This window comes from Furipterus horrens, unplaced genomic scaffold, assembly GCF_987537825.1.
Source record: "Furipterus horrens unplaced genomic scaffold, mFurHor1.1.pri manual_scaffold_6, whole genome shotgun sequence".
Classification (NCBI taxonomy): domain Eukaryota; kingdom Metazoa; phylum Chordata; class Mammalia; order Chiroptera; family Furipteridae; genus Furipterus; species Furipterus horrens.
Window position 1 is genome coordinate 67,465,024 of NW_028327176.1, and position 14,837 is coordinate 67,479,860.

A 14,837-nucleotide genomic window follows, 5' to 3' on the forward strand; every position below is an offset into this window, starting at 1 on the left:
ATGCTCTCACTTATAAGTGGAATCTTAAAAAACAAACAAACAAAAACCACCCCAGACTCATAGAACAGATGGCTGTTCCCAGAGGAGCGGGGTGGGGTGAAATGGGTAAAGAGGATTAAGAATACAAACTTCCAGCTTTAAAATAAGTAAGTTGTGGGGATGTAATGTACAGTCTGAGGAATACAGCCAAAAATACTGTATTAACTTTGTAAGGTGACAGGTAGTAACAGACTTATTGTGGTGACCATTTCACAATGCACACAATGACGAGTCACTACATTGTACACCTGCAACTCATATAATATTGTATATCAATTATATCTAAATTAAAATGTCATGATCCCACAGCTGGGAGAGAAGAAGGGAAGAAAGGGAGGGAAGAGAAGAAGAGTAAAGGGGGTGGGAGAGAGGTGGGAGAGGGGAAGGGGAGAGAGGAAGGAAGGAGAAAGTTTCTTATAAGCAAGGCTGCTCTTTCACAAGCACACTCATACTTCCTGTGGTCTCTAAGAGGCCTTAATGAGCTGCTTCACTGCCCAGGCTGGACAAAGGTCGTCCAAACCACACCCCGGTCCACATGCAGCTCCTTCTTTCATCTTTAGCCCATTCTGCTGAAGTCACAGAGTAGCTCCACCAAGAGCTACTGTACCTGGCTTTGTTTATCACAGCTTTTCAAGTGCACAAGCAAAATACAAAGTAGGAGTTGAAAAAGTATTTCATTGCTGGGAAGGAGCCAGGGCTGTCCCTCAAGAAGAAGAAATTTTTAGAGTGATGGATTTCCAACTCCCCGAGATCAAGCAAGTAAAGAGAATTTGAGGCACAGCCCGTGCATGCCTCCTGCAGAGCCACCTGCTCAGCCAGCCTTAAATGACTAGAAATGGGGCAGATCATTCAACTTCACCTCTCCTGATAATTCTCAAGAGGCCATGTGATCCTAATTCCCACTTCTCAGAAAAGGGCTGCCTGGCCAGCACAAACATGCGGGGGCCCTTGGGAAGAATGTTCCTCCCTTTTAATTAATGAGCTGGCAGGCTGGTGCACAGATGGGTCCCCTGTGACATGCATGGCCCAGCGCCATGACAGCACAGGGCTCGCTGACAGAACAAACCTTTACCCAGACAGCAGTGCAGGTGTCGCCATGCCCAGCCAGCAACTTCACCCAGGGCTCATGTGAATGGGGACGGGGACAACCATCTAAAAGGCTGAGTTCACATCCAAGCTCACCTCCCACAACACCCACTGTCCTAAATGCCACCTATTTAGAGGGCCAGACTGAAGCCAGCTCACATCTTCAGGTGAGAGGAGAGAGAGCCCATCGCAGGACAGCTACTCTTTCCTGGCCATGCTGCCTTGTGACCTGACTCGAATGGGCGTCACTCCGTAAAGGTCTGTGGAACAACGGAATGCAGTGAACTTTCTGCCTCTGCACTGCCATTGGTTCTCTATTTCTGAGCAGCCTGGAGAAGACCTGATGGGTGGTCTAGGTTAGAAGCAGTGGTCAGTGGTCTGTGGCCAACTCCTGCCAAGTGATGGGATCTATTTGGGCCTTACCAGGCTTTTAAAAAGATATAAATTAGTTGCTGATGTTTAAAAATTAGGAGACTTCTTATTTATAAAAGCAGAAGCAAGTAACCAAACCACCAAAGACAGAAAAAAAAGATTGGGGGAGGGGGCTGTCTTTTTCTTCTGTTTGACTCAGAAGATCTGGCTGTGTTCCCAGTCCCTGGAGGCAGGTTACGCACACTTCTCTGCCCAGGGTTTCCAACCTGCTGCACTGGCCTCTGCTACCTGCGGGGTCCTGCAGCCATTTGAGTTTGCACTCCACATCTGGGGTCAGCTAGCCATTCAAAGTGCTTCACTGGCTCCTTCTGGCAGGCCCCACCCTCCCATTCCTGTGTACTCAGCATTGTGGCTTGTGCTTTTCAAATGTCCAACAGTGACTTGAACATGAGAGAAAAAGGATGTTCACTCTCCCTACGAGAAAGCAACTAGCATTTCTAAGAAGTGGTAGTAACCCCTGTTGTAGAACTGCCATTTAAGAGCAGCGGGGCACAGGTGTACTGCTCATTAACAAAATATAAATGTATCAGGAAGTACATCATGCTGCCTGGAGTCACATCATATCAAAAATTTACACCGAGTGCTGGTCTGACACCACAGCAACGCCACTGGGACAGGGCTCATTTCTCTTGAAGGTACACATACTTCCATGTCTTAAAGCCTACAAAACCGAGAACACGAGACTCATCAGCCAGACAGAACAGGGTTTAGGAAGTGGTGTGTGGTCAATGCAGTCACATCCACCAGCCAGAGCAGGGGTGTGGTCTCCAGATTAGCCTTCAGGGCCTGCTGTTTGCCTAAATGCTTCCCATGAGGGGATAATTTGGGCAAGTGAGCCCTAATCTCCGAGAATCCTGCAGCCAGCAGGGCTCAAGATCCACGACAGGGTCCAACAAGGAAGTGGCCTGAGTCCTGACCTTGTTTCCATGAAATGCAGAATGTCCTCAGGTCTCAGGCACTTCTCCTGCTGGTAATATGCATGGGGCAGGAACTGAAATCGCAGCTGGTACACCCGGAACTTGTTCTGTTTTTCTCCCATCCAGAAGGACTCCTGGACATCAATTTCCTGCAACACCTAGGATGCGATACACAGGGAGAACCCAACTTGCCCAGGTACCAAGGCATTAGAAGTTGGTTATGGAAAACCTGAGGGCTTCGGGGGAAAGGCTGGGAGAAACTCCCACAGCCTACAGGTCACCCCCAGAGAATGGCCCAAGGCTGCAGGGGGTGGGCTGTGGGCCCTAGCAGGGCTGAGTAGCTAACCCAGGAAGTCTGTATTTTCAGGCACATGAGAACGTTGCATAACTAATGAGTACTTTTACAGCTTCCCGAGCCATCCCTGTTCAGCATCTGGCAGAGAATGCTTCCCTCTCATTGGTGGGGGTCTGAACCATCAGTAAAGCTGTTCTTCACGGATGGGAAGACACAGGAAAATGCCTTGCCCAGCCTGCAGTGGGTCCAAGAGACAATTACCTCTCCTAAGCACACCCTGGTGAGCTGTCTCTTCAGGCTTTTCACTCTCTTCAGCGCTTTTTTGGTGTTGAGCACGGGCACACTCATCATGGGTGTCTTGATGTTGGTGCTGGCCACCATGAGAATCTCCCTCAACCTGTCATAGAACAAGGGCATCTGATCATAAAGAGGTACCCAGATTCAATATCTGTGTGAGGCCTTTCTTGTCAGAGTTTTGGGGATCTGAGAGAGACCTTGGGACCTTTCAGGGAAATATCTTAATCAGAGTCCCAGCTCTGGCCCCGTGTGTGACAGCAAGGGATTCTCCTATCAATTTCCTCCAAGGACAGGACTGTGTCTTGTTCTTGTTTCTTATCACCTGTACCTTGCACACAGCACGTGCTTACTAAAACCTTATTGAATGAATGAAAGGTAATTTGTGTCTGCAGCATTCCCACTGGGTGCAGGCACCATGCTGCGGGCCTTGCCCTTGAGCTCAGCCTGACTGCACAGTGAGGTGGGCCCTCCACAGATGAGGGTCCTGAGGTGGAGGAATCTGTCTAAGAAACCTGTCTGAGAAAATGGCATGGCCGGGTATCAAACACAAGTGGGTCTGACCCCATTCTTTCCTCTCGCCTACCAGCCATGACCCTGCAGGATGCATACATTGACCTGAAGGGCCAGGGCCACTGTGGGCCACATTCTGGGTGGATGGTGCCCCAGAGTTGGGCAACCAGGTGGCCCTGCATGAGGCCTGTGAGCAACATCTTCCTGAGTCCTGATCCCAGGAGTATGAAGTTTTACAAGCATCCCACGTAACTCTGATACAGGAGTTGGCAGAGCGATAAATGGAGATTCTAAGAGGCCAGCTACAGAAACTGCACAGAAAAGCGGGTTTCTGGAAATCTAATCCTGATCTCCTCTCTGATGAGACCCAATCTTTTAGTCATGCACACACACTCTAATTATATGAGTCCTTCCCCAAAGTGAGCTGGGACAGGCCCTACAACATGCACCCTGGCAGCCCACCTTGGAATGCCCAGGGTGACGTTCATCTCGCCTCTGCCGGCAAAGTGGAAGGTGTTCAGGGTCATTTGTGTGGAGGGCTCCCCGATGCTCTGTGCAGCCAGCAGGCCCACTGCCTCACCTGGGTCACACAGTGAGCGCTGCCACTTCAGCTGCAGCAGGGTCCTCAAACTGGAAATGAGGCAGGAATGGCAGAGGTTAGGAGCAGACACCACCCACCTGTCTGTTAGGAGATATCTGTACCACCCAAAACCAGGGTGCACAGAACTATTCCTTCTCCCCTTTCTGGGCTGATTCTTCCTAACGAATGATCCTCTAACCCTTAAATTCCTCCTAGTGACCCTGAAATGTCCGCACAGATCCCAGCTGGTGACTAAAGCTCCAGATGCCCACGCTTAGACTGCTCGTGTTCTCCGGGAATGTCACACATCCATACTGCACCAGCTATAAGCCTCCTGTGCAGTGAGAATGTCTGAGCTCAGTATTCACATTTTCCTTTAATTCCTTTGCCCCACTAGTTGTGAGAGTTTGGAGAGGGCTCAAACCTCCTGGTATATCACCTAGAAAGAGGTTTTCTAAGCAATTATGGGGATGGGGTGAGGGGCAGGTAGCAGGGGTGCTTATTTTCTTAATTAGTGCAAACAGCTGCCATATTGGAGGTATGCGTGCTTTATAATTTTGTAATTGCTAGCCATTCTGCCTTTTAGAACAGCCACAGGAATACTGTCGTACCCCATACATGGAACAAGAAGGGGCTCAACAAATGGAGACTAAATGGACTAATGTGTGAATGCAGAAGAAGGCAACAAAATGTTTCTATGCGAGTACTTTTTAATCCTTTGAGTGCCAAGTGTAATTCGAAATTTGGATCAACATGAGAAAAAAATTATATCAATATATAACCTGAGGTAAAAAAAAAAGAGAACAAAACAAAAATATAAATTATTCCATTGTTATTTACATTTATAGCCATCAAAAAGAGTCACTGGGAGCAACACTGGCACTTCTGGGAAAATTTGTCAGTATTGCTCACAGCGACGCTGGCACTCAAAGGGTTAAAAGTCAATCTTCCCACTAACCGAATGTGTCTTCTCTCCCAATTACTTCAAACCAGTGAGGTTTAGGAACACATCAGTATTTCTGTCAGAAAAAAACCTTCAAATGCTCCCAGAGCTTGCTGCTTGCTACCAGGTACCCTGCCAGAGCTGCTGAGGCAGAATCGCTGTCCAGTCTTGTCCTCGCAAACCCATGTGATGTCCCAGGACTAACCTCTCCACACTGCTCTTGTGCAGCTGGAGGGAGGCCCGCCACGGTCTTTAGGAGAGTAAACGGCAGCATCCTGAGCTGCAGGGGAGCAGGTGAAGGGGTGGGGGGTCCAGGACCTCCTCTTGTAGGGAAAGCCCAACTGACAGCTGTGATAACCAGTATGACCTATTCTATCTGAAAATCTCTGAGGCCTGGCTGGAGAAACCACTGTAAGGGGTAAAGAGAAAGCCCTGTTTCTTCCACCTAGGTCCTCCCTTCCAGTATCTGTCTTTGCTCCTTGCCCCTCCTGAGTCCCACCTCCTGGCTGCAGTCCCTGGACCGTGCCACCCTCTCCAGGCACCTGGCAGATTTCATCAGGGGCAGGATGAGCAGCCAGGGTACAGCAGGTGATCTGGGTCTTCCAGCTCTGCAGGTGAGGCTTAGTGAGCAAAGAGATGGACCCCTGACTGCCCCCCAAGGCCAGCTCCCAGTAGGCATTCCTTTGGGGGCACTTTGGATGTTTTAACCTGTTGAGGCTCAGTGCTGGTTGATGCCTGGCTTCCTACCTGCCTAGATCACAGGATTTTTTTTCCCTTGTTTTATTTTTTTGTGCATGAACAGGTCCAAACTGAGGACACCTGGTCCTTCTTTCTTAAGGTTTTGAAACACAAGGCTCAAAGGATCATTGGAGTAATCAGATCCAACCCCTAACAAAAGGCTAAGACACGATGTCATGAGGCAGTGAATGATTTGCCCTCAGTCACAGAATTGGCAGCCACTGAATGGCCATCAGGTTCCCTGACTCCCAATCAGCCACATCCATCACACCAAACTGAAGAGAGGTCATTTCTGTAAGCTTCTGCCCTGGAGCTCTCTTCTCCATCTTGGCACCAATGAAGATGTCCACTCCTGCCTACTTGCTCTTACCTCCTGTCCGAGGGCCCCCAGGTCGTGCAAGGTGCCCTTCTGTTTCACTTCCCTCCCTCCTGCTGGAGTCTCGAATCCAAGAGGCTGCCCTCCTCTTCTGGAGTGGGCAGGGAAGGGCCTACCAGTAGGTTTTCCCTCTGCACATACCAAGCAACAAATCAATGTCATTACCTGTCAAGAGAAAGCTCTGACTTCTCAAAACTCTTCTCTGCTTGAGATGCCCACTCACAAATATAATCATCCACCTTTTTTTCAAATGTTTCTGACACTGATGCAAAGTAGATGTCTGGGCGCCAGACAGACAGACTGGGGTCAGGACAATGAGCTGCCTTCTTCTGGTACTTCCTTTGGCTCTGCTCATCTAACTCACTCCACATCCTCAGCATCTGAAAGGAAGGGCGCAGCTCAGCCACCCTGGAGGACACCAGGAATGGCTTCTTTTCCTGGGACACCCAGTAAGATCAGGAAAATCAAAGGCACTGGCTTCAAGTGAGAGTTGGGGAAAGAGACAGACTCCTGACTGCAATGAGAAAACCAGGCCAGCACTTAAAGTAGGGAGGGACTGAGTCTGCCCCAGATCTCACTGTTGGACTCTGACTCCATGGGCTCTTCGTCCTCCCCACTCAAGCACAGGGAGGTGACCAGATAAGTTAATGCCCAAACCAGGATTCTTTCAGAATAAAACAGGGCACTATTAATAACGATGCCAGGATAGGAGGTGAAGCCAGGACTGCCTTAGGCCAACCAGGAAAGTCATGAGCCAGGTGATCCGTTTGCCCCCATCCCCCAAGGCTGTCCCACAGCAGCTGCTTCAAAGCGCCCCCTGGCTCCTGGTTCCCCGCTGTGTTGGCTAATGCCAGGCCCCAGCAGCAGAGGGGAAGGTGGGAACGTGAACCCTGCCATCTCCCACCCTCCCTAAGGAGCCTTTGAATAGGCCACATCCATCTACTAGGGCTCCTGCCAAGTGGCCTCTGCCCACAGCCCCCTTTCTGCTCCTTCAGGCCTGGGGTGGTGAGGAGCCAAAGTCAACTGTCCCAGTCAGCTTCCTCCGACCCGAACCCCGCCCACACCTTTGTAGAGTGCCCATCTTAAATTGCTATTTGAGTGTCACGTGCTTCCTTACAGTGAATGAAGCCAGATTTCATTATTATACCTTCTACTTAGGGAGACGACCGCTCGTCCCCTCACCCCTGACTGAGGCATGTACGCACTGGGCACCAGAGGAACAGCCCCTGCCCCTCCAGTCACCTGGTGAGTCCCGGGGCTGCGGCCATTCTGATTCGCACCCTGGAGGTCCAAAGCTTTCACAGCTGCCTGTACTTTCTGGGAATAATTCAAGAAGGCACCTCTTCTCTGCAGGGTGTTGGGATGCTTGCTCTGCCATTTTTTGATGGCTCTGAAGTGGCGGAGCGCTTTTTGGGGATCTGCTCTGGATAAAACTTCATGAAGATGTTTTGATTTCATTATTACCTAAATAAACGAACAAACCATGCACAAACAAACAAGACCAAAGAGATGAGGGTGTGACCCATGGGCCATGTCACACAACTCCACAGGACCAAGGTGGCCTGTGTGGAGCTGTTATGAATCTTTCAGAGGGCCCTCACTCTGTGCAAACCAGACTTGGAAGCTGGTGGTCCCAGGAGCTGAGTGGCTGGGGGAGAGAGTGGCACATGCAGAGCCCCTTCAGGATACAGGGGAGTTTCTAGGAAGGACAAGCGATGCCCAACGCTCTGGGACAGGTGCCAGGATGGAAAGGAGACAGGACCGAGCCCAACCTTAATTTGACCAACAGCTGCGTGACCCTGGATAGGTCACATCAGTTTCAGTTTCCCACCCAGGAAAATGGGGTGACTGCTTGGTCAACAGTGATGGTCCTTCCTGGGGCAGTGAGGTAAGCATGAAAACCAGGAGCTTGTGTCATGGGTCTGGGTTCAAACGCTGGCTCTGCCGCTCCCCAGCCGGGTCACTGAAGCTCTGATCCTCAGCTGCCTCAGCTGTGACATGGGCAGGAGGGGGATCACCTCCTCCCCCAGGTTACAGTGAGGGAGAGACCCAGACAGTGTCCACAGTGTGCTCCTGTTGGGGTCCCATGCATGGCAAATGCCCCTTTTGGCCACCTCAAAATCCACAGACGGGGTAGAAAATGGCAAGTGTTTCACGGCATTGACTGGCGCTTTATGAACTCTTCCAACTCTATCCTCCACGGCCACTCTAACTGGGTGGCAAAGCTCGGAGTGCCCACCACCACTGGCTGCCGGGTGTCTGGCACCCACCTCATAGTTGCTGGCGAGGAAGGGGAACTGCTTGGGCTGTAAGAACTGAGTCTTGGGGATGTCCAGGCCGTCCTCCCCATACAGGAACTGCACCACACTGCCATCGCTGTCGCGGACTGTCAGATCATACTGGACGACAAGACCCTCCAGATGTTTGATGATGCACCTGTATGGAGACCTGGCTCAGGGTCCACCCAGCTCACCACTCCCAGGGCGGGGCCAGGGGTAGGAGCGGGAGGTGGAAAGGGGGCTGCCATTCCACAGCCAAGCCACACTCTAGGCTGACTGCCTCCACGGCTGCGGGCTCTGAGCTACAGTACCTCCTTGTGAGCGGCTGCAGCCATGGGCCTGAGAGCTTGGCTGCCACTGCTGGACCCTGGCTCCCATCTCCAGCCTCTACTGCTGAGACTACTGCCTGTCCTTTCCCTCTGCTGCATGGCAGAGCTCCCCAGGGACCAGTGTCCTTAGAGCCATAAGGCAGGCAAAGCTGTGGGGCTGTCTACCCACCCAATGCTTCTCCAATGCTTCAGACCAGAGAGGCTGTCAGTCAGGGACACTAAGAAGCCATTAGGGGCTAAATGCTGATGTGATATCCCTAACCCAGTGCCCTTTTCCCCTGGTTCTCCTAGTGGTCAGGTGCCTCCCTCCCCCACTCCCCCTCTGCTGCCCTGGTGCTGGCCTCTTATCTTATCTCTGGCCCCTCTGCCTTAGTTTCTCCTCCTGCCACTTTAAGAGGCTTCTTGAGAGACACTGTTCCCCCAAGCTCCAAGGACAGAGCTCAGCGTTAGTCACATTATTCCTGGCACCTGCCCACCTGGCAAGGCTGATGCTGAGCACCCACTTCCTCTTTGCTGAAAGCGCTGATATGTGGGGCACCAGCCCTCTGCTCGGCTCTACTCACCTCAACGGGGCTCCAGCTCTCTGCATAGCAATGGCCTCTCAAGGCTGCATCTCCAGGTCTCTCCCAAGCATCAGGCCTCATCTAAGAGTCCACTGCAACGTGTCTACTTGAACATCCTGATGCTGCCCCCTCACGCCACCCACACATCCTCTCCCCTCTGCAGCATCTTGCTTTCTGTCACCCTGCTGCCACTGAGGCCTGACAACCCAGCTGGGTCTGATGCCACCCTGCCTCTTATTCCTGCATTTCAGCCAGTTGCCCCCATATCTTCGCCACATCTGCCTCTTCCTTTCCATTGCCACCCTCTGGAGGCAGCCTTCCAACCTCTAGCCTGTATCTCCGCCACAGCCACATGGCCTCTCCACCATGAACCTCCCCCAGCAGATGGGTCCTCCAGGTGTCTGTTCTTTCGCTCCAGGCAGGATCCCAACATCCCCTTCTTCCCACCCTGCACTCCAATGGCTTTGGGTACTTCCACTCCCAGATTTAGTTGATCATTTGTTTTCTAACTCTTTCTACACTACACATGTATTCTTGAATAATTTAAAGGATGGAGGAGGCCCTGGCCAGTGCAGCTCAGTTGGTTGGAGTGTCATCCCATAACTAAAGGGTCGTGGGTTTGATTCCTCGTCAGGGCACATACAATCCCCAGTCTGCGCACATACAGGAGGCAACCAATCAATGTTTCTCACATCACTGTTCCTCTCTCCCTTCCTCTCTCTTTAAAAGCAATGAAAAAATGTCCTCACATGAGGATTTAAAAATAAACAAACAAATAAATGGATGGATGGATGGAGGTGGGGTGTCGCTCCTGCTCATGGGAGGAACTAGCCATATGATCCACTCCCCCTAGAGGGGAGCTCACCCCACTGCACTACAAGCAGCCAGTGCTGCAGATGGGCTCCTCACTGATAGGCTGAAGCTCTGGGAGTCAAGGGGAATGGACCAAAATAGAGGCTGCAGCTTTGGGGAGTCGAGCTCAGAAGCAGGAGAAAGGAGAAAGCCAGAGCAGACAGACAGACATTTCAGGGGGAGAAAGGAGCTCTGCCCTCCTGCCCAGTAGTCAGCTGAGCTCCTTGAGAATGTAACTTAAAACTAGGCTGCAAGGCATAGGATTTATTTTTGCTGTCTCCTCCATTTCCCACCACCATTTCTATCAGCACCAGTTCTCTGGGCTCAAGAAAAAACATTACCAAAAAAAATGCCCAAGGCAAAGCCACCCACGCTGCATCCCAAGGGAGGGAGACTGGAACACAGGCATCTGGTACCCTGTTGGCCAGGCATTCTGGAGTAAGGCTTTGTTCAGATTTAAGCTTCATTCCCCCAACCTGCTCAAACAGGCCAGCTAGTGTGGCTGCTTGTTTTCTTTCCTCCTGTGCTGGGGAACCCCAAAGTGACACCTGCATCTAGAGACAGTAACTCCAATTGCAGACTTACAGGCGGGACGCTGTGCCTGGCACCCTCTCTCACTGTCCCCGACTGCTGAGCCCTCCTAGGGTGGAGGACCACCCCATCACTGCTGAGACCCTTCCTGTACCCATAACTTCCCTCGGAATGCCGAGGCTCTTTAAACTTCTGAGTACATGTGCTATTAATCCTTTAGAAGGGGAAGAATATTTGCTTTTATTTATTTATTTTTTTGTCTCAGGATAACCATGGACATTTTAAAGAAGCTTTTTCATTCAAAGAAATTCTAAGTGAATCACTGAAAATGTGAAAGATGACCGACACGAACGGACTGGGATGCTGAGCATATCTAAAGGTAGCAGAGAAGGTGCTTTTTACCTTTGGAGGTAGCCGGAGCGGCTGGTTTTCACAGCGGTGTCGACCAGACCCTCTCGCCCTGCCATGCAGTGAAAGAAGAACTCCTGCGGGAGAAGTGGGACCCAGGTCCCAGAGGTGGCAGTGAGGACAGCACGCTTCCGGAAGAGCAGCTCAGGCCAACACTTGCAGCAGCCTTGCCTGATCTCCTCTGGGGCCCGTGACACCTCCAGAGGCCCCAGTAACTTCTGCCCTCCCCTGTGGTGACTGTTGTCTGATCTGCCCAAGAGCAGAGGGACAAGTGGATGAGAAACAACAGGTCCTGTTAGGGACCTGCATTTGTGCATTCCATCCTCAGTATCATGCCTCAAGCCCCATCTTCCAAACAGAAAAGGCCCTGGTGCCGCATCATTGTTGACTTCAGCCCACACGTCTGAATTCCGCTTTCCAGAGTGTTCACAGAGATACAGAGTGTTTTCCAAACTTTTTGATTGCAACCCACAGTAAGAAAAACACTTACAACAGTAATCAGCAAACATACACATATCCACAAATGCACATAAAGATATATAACTCAAACTTGAAGTTCATGAAACTACTCTATCCCTTATGCTCTCTGTATCATTCCTGTTCTGTTTCATTACATAAAGAAATGCCAGTCACTGCCTATTACAACGATCTCATGACAACCACAGTTTATAAAATTCTGGTTTATGTCAGCTCTCCACCATCCTTTGCCAGAGGCCATGGATGAACACTGGAGAATCTACATAGAACTAATGTAAAAACCCTAGATCAGCTGACAGTCTTCTAGGGTCAGTCCTGTTCACAACCTGGACTTGGTTGTCTGGCCATAAAAGTCATCCTCACAGAGATGCACTAAGCCAGGGAACCAAAGGCACTAACTTTCAAAAAGCCATTTCTGATGAGTCTGAGAGGAAACCCCTCCTCTTAGGGGAGTATTCTGTTGTTGACCAAGGGCACCCTAGACACGTGCTGTGGCTAGTTAGTTTTCCCACTGTGAAGGAGGAGGCATAGGTAGTTCTGCTGGGGGCTTTGTAAAATAAACCTCTGTGATGATCCCTTTGGCAATTGAGAGCACCCTACTGAGGGGGTCTCCCCTTTCCCCATTGCCTTCAAATGCAGGTAAGAACTGGTTAAGCGAGGGAGCACAGCAGGAAAAGGTGGAACTGAGAATCATCTTACTCATCTTTCCATTTGTCAGCAAACACTTTCCATTTGTCAGGCACTGTGCTAGGCTCTGGGGGCACAATGGTGGATATGACATGGTTGCATCCTTATGGTCCTCATGGGCCACAGGGGCTAGTGGGTAAGCAGCAAATGGCTAGGTATTTATTACTGGATCGTCCTTGCTCAAAGTTGTTGGGGAAAGTCAATGGCCTCCTACCACTGAGCCTGGAAATGAGGAGAAGAGCCAAAAGGAAAACCAAAATACATACAGGAGGCTTGATGCCGGTGAGGAACCTGCCAGTGACGAAGCCACCAGCCCTGGGGGTGAACTCATAAGGCTCAAAGCAGGGAAGTGACTTGCCAGATGCCATCAGTGGGGGTCTCCGGCCTTCCAATTCAATCTGGCCCAGCAGACATGAGATCTGTGGGGGAAGGAAACTCTAGGTCAACACAACACTTTGTCCCAGCAGGAGAGGGAGGGCTTGCTCTTCAAAAAGAGCCATATGGAAACTGAGTTCTTAAAGGCCAACCTAGATTTGTGAATAAACCAGGGAACCTTGTGTTTCAAGAAAATAATTTTGTTTTTCTTTGGTTGACTGACAGATTGTTCACATTTGGTGTCAGTTGTAAATGGGCTCTAAAAGAAGCCATGCTTCAGAATCATCACATGCTGGTCCTAAGGGGGAAACTGAGGCCTGCAGGAAAAAGTAATTTATTGTGATCCTTAAATTCTAAGACCAAAAGAGAATGATACTGCCCAATTATTTTTTTAATGGGGGGTGGGGGGTGGGGAGTGGGGGGTGGGGGGGCGCGGGGCGGGGCGGGGAGTGTGGAGAGAACAGTGTGTCTGGATTTCAATTTCGTTAAGGGGCTTCCTGATGGCCTTCAGATTTCCAAGCACATCCCTTTTGCTCTGAGTCACCAAACAATGAGGCAGCCGCTAAGACCCTCTCAAGGTCGCCAACGTCAGAAATATCTGTCCAGGATCTCAGTCCCAGGCTGGCTGTCTTACAAATCTCTCTCAAATGCATTATTTTGGTGACAAAATGGAGGAGCTTTGTAAAATTTTTAAAAACTATGAAACATATCAAGTAATTGTTTATATTTCTTGACAAAATTGGAACTATGGCAGCAGAATCAAATGGGAAAGATCCTTAGATTAAATAGGCAATAAGTAGGTCTGCTTGTTTTGGCCTTCTGTAGTAAGAGAAGTGGCTACAGTGTTTAGAATGTGTTTGGTCTTGCTTCTTGTACTGTATTTTTCAACAAACTTTTTAAAATGGGAAAAAAAGATTTTTTAAAAAGTTGCTAAGATTTGTGAAAATGCTGCCATAGCACCGAGGTAATCTGAGGAGATAATATGTCTTAAATTAAGGGTTAGAAACCTCTAAGACAACACTTAAAATACTAAATGGAAAACAGCAAGTCATACAAAAGTGTATGGTCTCAGCTAAATTATACACATTGTGTTTATATATAATGTAAATATATGTAATACAGTAATATAGTGTATAAATTTACAGTATCTATCTGTATCATATAGAATACTTGGATACTTGCATCTGTATTTATTTATAACATTGTTGTTAACAGTGGTACATATTTCTGTATTTTTCAGTATTTGCCGCATTTTATATAAAACACAAATCCTTTTAAAATCAGAAACAAATCTGAAAACTACCTCTTGCAATCAGCCCACCCTCTGGCAAAGTGGTCGGCCCGCCTTTGCTCGCACCTGCATGGTGTTCACCGTTGACCCTTTGGCTCCCGACTGCACCATCATCTGCAAGTTGTTCTCTGGGAACTGTCTGTGCAGGCCAAAAGGCATGCATGCCTGCAGATTAAAACACACTGGTTAGTGGGTTCACCCCCTTTTGAGACCCCAGATTCAGAAGGTAAACCCAGAATGTGAAACAACAAACTCTCATTATTTATTCAGAAGTAATGTCAAACCACACTTGAGGTAAGAAATCTCACTTGGCATTAACCCTCTTGCTAGAACCCCTCGAAGTCTAACACTGGCCCCATGTGCTGCTCTGATATCACCTGTCAAGAAGCCCGAGGTTACCGTCATAGGCAAACAGCAGCAAAAAAGGAAAAGCACAAGGGCCAGCATATGCAGTTTGTGATTCTAAAAAGAAGCTGGTTAAAAATAAAATCTGAGGCAACACCCTTGTGAATTCCCCCAGCAGAGCACGACCTTGGCCTGGCAGTGATGACCAATATCCCTATCATATTCAAATTTACCAATATGCTGCCCCAAAGTGTGGGAGCCCCAACCTTGTCCCCAGGGCTAGTGTAAGCAAGCAGTACCCCAAGGGAGATGCTGGGAGGGGGCTCTGAGTACATTTAAGCAAAGACTCAGAGTGATGGGAAGAGGTGAGCTGGAGAGACAAGCAGTAATTCTGACATGCCCCTGGGACAATGCCCCCACCCCAGCATTCCCAGGCAAGCCTGCACCAAGTCTCCTTGTTCTTGAGTAGGTGCAGGGAAGACTCTTC

General features: G+C 49.7%; 1 protein-coding gene and 1 long non-coding RNA gene across 2 annotated transcripts in view; one reads left to right on the forward strand and one right to left on the reverse strand.

Moving 5' to 3' along the window:
- POLR1A (RNA polymerase I subunit A) overlaps positions 1 to 14,837 on the reverse strand; it is a 77,473-nt gene that overhangs the window by 9,396 nt on the left and 53,240 nt on the right. Inside the window, exons 19-27 of the mRNA XM_090281659.1 lie at positions 14,072 to 14,170; positions 12,606 to 12,758; positions 11,170 to 11,252; positions 8,484 to 8,649; positions 7,456 to 7,677; positions 6,379 to 6,593; positions 4,039 to 4,206; positions 3,031 to 3,166; positions 2,475 to 2,632 (exon numbers count right to left, since the gene is read on the reverse strand). Of these exons, the coding sequence (XP_090137785.1) occupies positions 2,475 to 2,632; positions 3,031 to 3,166; positions 4,039 to 4,206; positions 6,379 to 6,593; positions 7,456 to 7,677; positions 8,484 to 8,649; positions 11,170 to 11,252; positions 12,606 to 12,758; positions 14,072 to 14,170 (1,400 nt within the window). The remainder of the gene's footprint in view (positions 1 to 2,474; positions 2,633 to 3,030; positions 3,167 to 4,038; positions 4,207 to 6,378; positions 6,594 to 7,455; positions 7,678 to 8,483; positions 8,650 to 11,169; positions 11,253 to 12,605; positions 12,759 to 14,071; positions 14,171 to 14,837) is intronic.
- Positions 1,305 to 11,460, forward strand: LOC150006380 (uncharacterized). Its single transcript, XR_016511936.1, has 4 exons — positions 1,305 to 1,383; positions 2,601 to 2,670; positions 7,372 to 7,458; positions 11,033 to 11,460. It is a non-coding gene; the product is annotated as an uncharacterized LOC150006380 (long non-coding RNA).